We start from the raw sequence: 9,338 nt of genomic DNA, 5'->3' as shown, positions 1-9,338 counted from the left end.
GGGAGAGGCCCGGGTGGGCTGAGGGGAACGATCGCCTCAGGGCGGCCGCGGCGGTACCTCAGGGGCGCTCGCGCGCGGGGGAGGGACTTGCGCAGGCGCGCGCGCACGAGGCGAACTCCCCCCACCCCCCCACCCCCCGCATCCCCCCACACACACACACCCTGCGCGCGCGCGCAGGGGGCGCGCACCTGCGCTGCGCCCTACGGCCCCGCGCCGCGCCGTGAGGGCGGCCGGTCCCGCTGCCGCCTTGAAGGGACCGCGGCGGCCCCTCTGTTCCTTCTCCTCCTCCTCCTCCTCCTCCTTCCTCCGACCCGCCGGGGAAAACCCAGGTGACCGTCGCCGGGGGTGCGTGGGGCGTGTGGCGGCGGCGGCGGTGGGGATGTGTGGGGGTGTGCGCGTCGAGTTTGTAAGTTCGCAGAGAATATTCCCCAACCCCCCCCCCCTCCCCCCCCCGCCCTCAGCCCCAGCCCGGGCGGGGTTTCCTCACAGGGGGTCGGTGAAGGATGTCCCCCCCCGCCCCCCCTGCCCTGGCCGCTCCCGCCATGACCAGAAATAACCCCAATTTGAAATCGTGGTTGCTGAATAAGGGGGTTTCCACCGCCCTGCAGCCGGCCCCCACCCCAGATGGCAGCGCTTGGCGGGGGGTGGCGGTGGGGGTGGCTGTGCTGTGGGCTTCCCCCCGTGCCTGTGCCTTCTTCCCTGTGCAGGTGAGGGGAATTACCGTTAAGATCACCCAGCCTCCATGTGCCGGCCCCTTGACAGATAATCTCGGGCAGTTTTAAATATGTTTTTCCCCTCTGTTATTTTTTTTTCTTCTTTTTTTTCCCTATTGTCACATTTATGTAACAAGTGCCTGTCTGCACGTTAGATTGGTGTTGCCGTCTAGGGCGTTGCATGCTCTGGGGGTGCTGCATCCAGTGCTGTGTCTGAACATTAAAAAAAATGTCTTTCCGTTGAAGAAGACAGGGGTTAAAATGAATGAAGATCTGAAGGTTAATTTGAGCTGGCTGCCTCAGGATCATGTAGAAGCCAGCTCTACAGAGAATGCCTCAGCCACAGGCTCCTCCCTGGTTCCTGTCGTAGACCCAGAGCCAGAGCTTTTGGTAAACCCCTGGGACATTGTCTTGTGTACTTCAGGGACCCTTATCTCCTGTGAAAATGCCATTGTGGTTCTTATTATTTTCCATAATCCCAGTCTTCGTGCCCCCATGTTCCTCCTGATAGGCAGCCTGGCGCTGGCAGATCTCTTAGCGGGCATTGGATTGATCATCAATTTCGTTTTTGCATACCTTCTGCAATCAGAAGCTACGAAACTGGTTACGATTGGACTGATTGTTGCCTCTTTTTCAGCATCTGTTGGCAGCTTGCTGGCTATTACTGTTGATCGTTACCTCTCCCTGTATTATGCTTTGACTTACAATTCAGAGAGGACTGTCACTTTTACCTATGCCATGCTTATATTGCTCTGGGGAGCATCTATCTGTATTGGACTGCTGCCTGTAATGGGCTGGAACTGCCTCAGAGATGAATCCACCTGCAGTGTTATCAGACCACTCACTAAAAATAATGCAGCTGTCCTTTCGGTCTCTTTCTTGCTTATGTTTGCCCTCATGCTGCAGCTCTACATTCAGATCTGTAAAATCGTGATGCGCCATGCCCATCAGATTGCCTTGCAACACCATTTCCTGGCCACTTCCCACTATGTGACCACCCGAAAAGGCGTTTCTACTTTGGCCATTATTTTGGGGACATTTGCTGCTTGTTGGATGCCTTTTACGCTCTATTCTTTAATAGCAGATTACACCTATCCTTCTATATACACCTATGCCACGCTCCTGCCAGCTACCTACAATTCCATCATCAATCCTGTAATATATGCTTTTAGAAACCAGGAGATACAGAAAGCACTTTGGCTCATCTGTTGTGGCTGTATCCCTTCTAACCTGTCTCAGAGAGCAAGATCACCCAGTGATGTCTGATTGGCAGCTAGGAGGACGCTCCTTAACATGTTACTTTCCAGACATTCTTGCGATGCTGTCTTTGGTTTAGATGCATTCATTAAATGGTGTGTGATGGGTTCATATAAAAACCACAGGATGCACTGACCTTTTTATAAACAGAAAACCCCAGTGACAAAAATGAATCAAGCGGTTTAAGGGAGATTTCCAAAATCAAAATAATCAGTGTTCTTACAGATTTATGGTGTTGCTCAGGGCCTTTTGTTACATTACCCAGACTTTGCCATGTTTGCCATGATTTTACATTAAGTTTTCAAATTAAAATCAAATGGAAACAGCATACCTCCTTTGAAATTGTTTATGTGATTTTGAGTTTAGTCATACTGCATGTTACAGTCTGTTGTCAGGATATTTTTTCCCTCTTTAATTCTTTTTAAAACCAGAAAAGAAAAAAAAGAAGAAAAAAGAAAAGAAAACCCAAGTCCTGTTACCCCATTTGTATATCATCAGAATACTCTTCAAAATAATGGCCAATTGTACTGATTTATATGGTATTTATTGTAATAATCTCAGTGCACCAAATTTGCTCTAAGTGAGGAAGTACTTGTATAGCGTTTTATTTCACATCTCGGTATGAATTAGCTTGATAATTGTTTTAAAGGGTTACCTGTTCTCTCCTGAGTTCTGGCTGGATGTTAAAACAGAAGATATGCTTTGCCTTCCTTTTGAAAAGTCAGCCATATGTTTTCACTTAGATATGGGACATCAGAGCTCATTATACTATTAATTTTAAAAGGAATTCAGGGGGGATCTTCGAAACTGATGAAACAATGTGGCCTCTTTTGGCTATGCATTTGTAATAGATACAACACTAACTTTCTCAGCCAAGTTTATCTTTTCAGAAGTGCATAAGAAAATATCTAATAAAATAACATACAAATTGCTTGCAACATGTTTTTAGCATCTATGTGAAATGGTTTCCCTTAAGTTTGTTACCAAGTCAAAACTATTACCACTTGCTTTCAGCGTTCTGTGATATAATTTAAAATACTGACATTTATAAAATCTCAGAGCATATCTGGTTCATAATTTTATGCAACCAGGGCTGCAACATGAAACAATATTTTCTTTTCTGTCAGTTTCATCCATTACAGATTGTGATTCTTCACACTGTACACATGTCAGTTCGTTATAGGGTGATAGTTCTGGTCTGAAAAGCAGAGCTTCCTCTCATGAATGGTTAAATTTCAAACTGCTTCTAACCTTTGCTGAAGCCACATTAGAATGCACTAGAAATAAAACATTGTTTTTTAATTTGAAGGCTTGATTGTCAGAGAGAAAATCTTCCTGGCAGATGTTGTCATGAAACTTAAGGTGTACCCCAATGTCAGTGCATGGGAGTTTATAGTACCACTTCCATTAGTGTTGATGGGAGCTCAATGTGTTAATGCCCTGGCGTCAGTAGGAGGTTATGTTCTCTTGAATGTCAAAGTCAGCATACTGTATTGTTGCTTCAGTATCTTCCATTACAGTTTTAAAAACCCCAACAAACTCAAGTGTAAAACTAGCAATATTTACAGTTCAATGAAAAGAATATGCCTGTATAGTGTAGATAGTAGAGACAACTGTGTTGCTGGTCTGAATTTTTCCAAATGGAATCTGTCCTTTTCACATGGACATTTGGATGACTGTAGCTTTTTGTGGCAAAGTTTCTGTGACATTAAGAATCGTATGCTATACACAAAGCTGGATCTCAAATGTGAATGAGTTGTATGTAAACAAGGCTCTGTAGAAAATTTTATGAGCAATAATTGATTTTAGTTGCAATGCTGGGCTCAAATTCTATTATTGGTTCAACCTTCATGATATTTGGCTCATGCTTTGTAATCTGATTAGTTTAATAATTGCATGGCATGGTCCAGTAGAGCTGTGAACTTGCAGCTCCCTTGGCTTCACTGCAATTTACAGATGCTCAGCACAGTTAGACTGTGACCCCTGCTCAGTATAGGATATTGGTGTTCTTTATCTACTTCTGAATGCTAACAAAACTCTAGTCATTGCATTTTATTATGAATTTTTGTATAAGAAATAATCACTTCTTAAATAGCCATGCTATATGTATATGTGCAATTTTGCAAGTATGCAAAGCATTGAGAAGAAATACCAGTAAAAGTCATCAGCTGAATAATGTAGAGAGGCTGAATACTGTAGAATGGCACTTTTAAAAGCAAAAGATAGGTTAGTCATGCAGAGTTTACACCACACCTACCCCCTTTTCTCCCCCATTTATTCTTCTGTATCGAATTGCTAAAAGGTGTGATGAAGACAAGCAGCTACAACTGTGTCCAAAATTGAGTCCAGAGGGCAACTCCTGTTTTGCTTAAGTAGACCTGTTCTCAACCTCTTGGATAACCTCACAGGCACTAGTGTCTTTCTCTCCACAACACCTGTGTGGGCAGGAAGCCAGAAAAAAAATTATATAGGGAGAGATAGTGTCATCCCCTCTGCTCATGCTGGTTTACCCATCGTCCTTGTCATCTTCCTTGCTCTACAGGCTGCTCAAATCCACAGAGGCTCTCCAGAGTGCTGGGAGAGCTGACCTTTTCCTTGTGGCAGAGCAGAGAGATTTGTAATTGGAAGCTTCTCTCCTGAGGAGCAGTGTGAGTCAAACAGAGGAAAGAAGGATTAATTATAGAAGTCCCACAAAGCTAGCTCGTAGGGATGTGATTTGCCCTTGTTTCAGGAGTAATGCATGGTTACCTTTCACCACAAACAGATGACAAACGCAATTTATGCCTCCCAAGCTACTGCTGTGACTTCTAGTGAGGATGTTGTCTCTTCCAGAAGTATGTTCTTAAACTGAGACTCTGCATCATAGGCCAGAAGACCCTTGTGGAGGTCAGTGACACAGGTTTGCCCACAGCTGTCAGGCAAAACTTCTAATATGGTTTGCAGTACTGGGCAGATGCTATATTACACCCCCGTGAGTTCTTGGGAGCAGGGGCAGAGCTGTGGGTACAAAGCTACCTACCTCACTTGCACAAAACAAATGCTTGACAGACAGCCACTTCTCCGACCCTGCAGAATTAAGCAATTCTCTGTTGTCACCTCAGAATTACAGTGTAGCTCCTGGTTCTGTATGATGAGGTGCCAGTATCCATCCAAGATACCTCTGAGACTGGCAGAAATCCAGCCAGCTTGCAGGATTCTGTCTTTTTGTTGTCTCATCAAACAACACCTGTGTGTAAGACTAGGGCTGTTAGATTCACAGCTCTATGTACAGTGAAGTATCTTTCATATCTCCATTGTAATGGCAAAAGAATGCGTAATTTAGTTTAAAGAATTGCAGTTAATTTTTATTTATTAACATGCTTGAACCAAAGTTAGTAACAGGTTATATCTTGATGGGAAAAATATACTGTAGTCAGCTTTTTCATATATTCATCCTCAAAGCTTGAGAGAGAATTTTAATTTTTTTCAATTATTATTTTTGACCATTTCTCCTAACAATAAGATTTCAGCAATAAGAAGAAATACGTATTTAGCACAAGAGCAATAAAGTCCTCCATGTTGCGGGTACCATAAACTGCTGAGTAAACTTAGAGCAACAGAGAGGATGCAATATATTTTTTAGACAAAAAATAGTAACTTGCATAAGGACTTAAAGTAAGCAGAAGTCTTCCCTTGTTAAGTAGTTGCTATTGGACCAATGTGGGACACTATTTCTGGTTGGTTTGTGTTAAAATTATTGAGTTCCTGAATGGGATTACTGAGCAATAATCTTCTACCTTAGTTCTTGGATCCTGAATTCATGTTATTTGCAAGAGGGACTTAGGTACTGCAGTGGAGATTTTGATTCTTTCATTGTTTGGCATTTAGTTGTGCAGCATTCTATGGATGTATTTGTTGCGTTCCGGATTTTCAGTTGTAGCTTAATACTGAGAATACTCTTCACCAAACAAAAACTGAGAAAATCCAAATTTGTCATGCCCATCAAGATGGATATGATAAATGGTGATAACCCATTCTGAAGGCAGCTTTGCCTTTAAAAGAGCAAGATTATGGTGTCATAGAAGAAGACCCTCACCAATACCAAGGGTATTTGGAAGCAAGCTGAAAGGCCTGCTATTGCTGCTATATCTTCCTACCGTGGACACTTAGTAACCTAGGCAGCTGCATCCGTCCTCTGTGTTCAGGGGCCAGCTTTGAGGCATCTTGGAGTCACTAAAATTCCTCCATGGACAGCAGTGAACTTTGACTTAGACTAGCAGCTGTTCTGTTCCCAAAGGGTTATTTTTCTGTTGCCTCATTTTCTTAGGGATTGTTTAGCTTTTAAGAAATGAATCCACAAGTACCTTATTTTTAAAAGTGATGAGCAACCTGCAGAGTGACTGGAAGTTGGGATTAAATAGCATCACTACAAATCAAGTCCCTGAAACATAACCACACACTCATTACTTACAAAAATTATATATAAAAAAAATGGTTCTTTAACATTCAGAACCATATTTGCAAAGTCTTGACCCTGACTTTTATGAAGAGAAAGTATGCATGGTCTGGTTTTTATATGTACAATAAATAAAGGAAAATAAGAATTGGATGGAGTAGTCGCTACTTAAAAAAACACCAGCTATTCTGTCACTTTAACTTTATCTGAGATACCAAATGGTCCTTGAAATGCCAATCAACTCTGGCAATTTTCTAGAAATTCCTGAGTACCTACAAGTCAGTGTTAAGCTTTGTAGCTAAAGTAAGAGGGCTAGCATGGTTGCCAGTGCAAAACAATTTGGTGTAACAACTCTGCTGTGAGTGAGCAGGAATAAGAACAATATACCTGCACACTAGCTGTAGACAGATCAAGTCCTAGGTGTATAGGAATAGCATTACTTTAAATTGTACTGCTGTAAGACAATACCAGATAGACTCTCACTGGATATGGATCCTATGTTGTCAGAAATCAAGAATCTTTTAAAGTGCTACTTGCTAACTATTCAGGAAAGGGTGTTGTGGTGGTGTACTTTTTGAGAGGGATCAAGAATGCAGCTAGATTTATGAATGAAGTAATTAAGGATTATGTTACCTACATGTAGATTCATCCCATCTCTTTGGGAGAAGGTCTGAGAAAAATTTTAAGGTTTTACTTGGCTGCCTTTGGGAGCAGCCAATTCTAGAGCAAGAGGTTGCTCCAGTACATACATTCAATGCAGTAAATAATCTTATCAGTCTTTACATATTTACTAAAAGGAGCAAATAGCTCTTTTCAGTCAGAATTGTTGATTGATAGATCAACATCTTTTTAATAATACTGTAGGAGACACTTTGTGAAAACTGATAACTTAAGTGGAAAACTTAGAAAAACAAATTTTTCCTATGCTTAGTGTATTGCACACTTACTGTATTGCGTGTTAGCAAAAAGCCCTGTAACTTGGCATTAGGTGGCAAGGCTACTCAAAAGCATGTGAAATTCAGTGCTTAACCAAAAAAAAAAAACCCAAAAAACCAAAAACACAAGTGCAGATAACAGTGCATTACTATAATTGGGAAACACAATTTTAAGTAATATTTCAATTTCCTGACTTTTTTGTTCTGTTTTTTGAATGCCATTATATAAAGTGGTGGTTTACTTTCTCAGTGCCACGTTTAGTTTGGCTTGGTGGTAGTCCAGAGATGTGCAATGGAGAAAAAGTAAGATATCTCAAATTCTGCTTATAGAGAGGGGGACTAAAAGGAAGGGTCATGATTTATATGTCATGGATAAGTAGTAGTACAGAAAAGATACATTAGGTGTGTGAATCTCTCACATCTGTCAGTAAAAAAATGGTTGGATTCACAGTAAACTTGAAAGGTCTCGTTTCCGGAAATATTTTTCCAGTAAAAAAGGAAATTACTCCATAAAACTGGGTGTGCTCCTGGCTTCTTCAGATCAAGAATATGCAATTTTAATGGATCAGAAATCTGGATCAACTGCAAGGATATCTGCTTTCATATTAGGTAGATGATGAAAGATGAGAATGGAAGTCTTTATGGTTTGGTGAATCAGCCAGGTACACTCAGTGCCTGACCTTGGATGGGAATGATGCTTGAATATATGCATCCCCTGTGAGAAGGTTATTTTGAGCTGCCCATTTTGAACCTTACCCGATGTGCACAGAGTAGCTGAGAGGAGCCCTGTGGCTCCTGTTGTTCTGGGGTGTAGTGCAGCAGTCCTGTGTCCCTGAGGCTGGCAGTATTGCTGTTCCTGTTGAACGGTGTCCAGAGAAAAGAGAGGAGGAAATATGCACAGAAGTGAGGTCCTGCTTCCTTGAAAATATGACCTCATATGTTTTATTCGGAGTATTACTTGTTAGCACAGTCTTACATGGTTCCACTTGAAATCAGAAGAGGTTTTTTGTGGAAAAATACTGAAAATAGAACCAACAGCAGATTATTTTACAGTAAGTCATTATGTATTTCTGTTTTTTCTGAGGACCAGCTGAGTCTGTAACTTTGCAGTAACTGTTTTTTGAAAACAATATACCTAAACTAAAAACTAAAACCAAAAAAAGTCCATGCTGCAGTTTATTCACAAAATTATTGTAATCTTGTAAGCCAGACAAGAGGAAGCAGTTGCATATTTCACCATTACACAAATTTCTTCTAGAAGAGAAGGAAAAAAAAACAAATCGGAAGGGAGGTGAGATGAAACCATATTGCAGTTAGATAGTGCATCACTGCTGTGATGCCAACTAACTCAGAGTAATTGAGAGAATAAAAGGCGATTTTCCAGTGGAGGTTCTTTGCAAATGGGTTGAGAGAGGAAGACTCATTTTAAAACAAAGGTCAGTTAAACTTGCCATCCCAAACTCCTTGAACTGGCTTTTAAGGAAATTGTCCTCACCTCCCCAAACCTTTTGTTTTGGAGTCTATGTATGCCAAGGCAATTTTTACAAACTTGCTGACATGCTAGATGTTTAACTGGACAAGACAGTGTTATGGGTTTCCTCCTCTCAGGGCTTATGTCCCAGAACTAGTGAACTGACTGATTTAACTGATATCTAAGTAAAACAGACCTTTCTAAAAAGCATTGTACTTATGGACATTCACTGCATGTTTAGAGGCTTCATGAAATTACTGGTATAGAGTAATTCAGCTGATGCCTATACAATTACAGGGTTGTGGGGTTTTTTTCCTTTCCTTTTTTTTTTTTTTTAATCTTTTTTTCTCCCCAGTAGTAGGATGCCTGGCACAGTCCTTTTTGTTTCAAGACAAACACTGGTTTATGGTTGGACTCTGATCTTAAAGGTCTTTTCCAACCTAAATGATTCTATGATTCTAAGAACCTGCCTCTCATAAGTACAGTGCTACATTCTTAGGTAAAACCTTATTTACAAAGGTTTTAAT

The 9,338-nt window shown here is 41.4% G+C and overlaps 1 protein-coding gene across 1 annotated transcript; it reads left to right on the top strand.

The window, feature by feature from the left end:
* The first annotated feature begins 812 nt into the window (after positions 1–812).
* On the top strand, positions 813–9,103 carry GPR12 (G protein-coupled receptor 12). The gene has a single exon (XM_037378455.1). It carries the CDS (start codon positions 975–977, stop codon positions 1,977–1,979), a length of 1,005 nt encoding a protein of 334 aa, XP_037234352.1. The 5' UTR covers positions 813–974; the 3' UTR covers positions 1,980–9,103.
* Positions 9,104–9,338: the final 235 nt, after the last annotated feature.

Source organism: Falco rusticolus, chromosome 2 (genome assembly GCF_015220075.1).
Source record: "Falco rusticolus isolate bFalRus1 chromosome 2, bFalRus1.pri, whole genome shotgun sequence".
Lineage (NCBI taxonomy): Eukaryota > Metazoa > Chordata > Aves > Falconiformes > Falconidae > Falco > Falco rusticolus.
The sequence above is the reverse complement of the archived record's forward strand: the minus strand, read 5'-3'. Positions and strand labels throughout refer to the sequence as shown.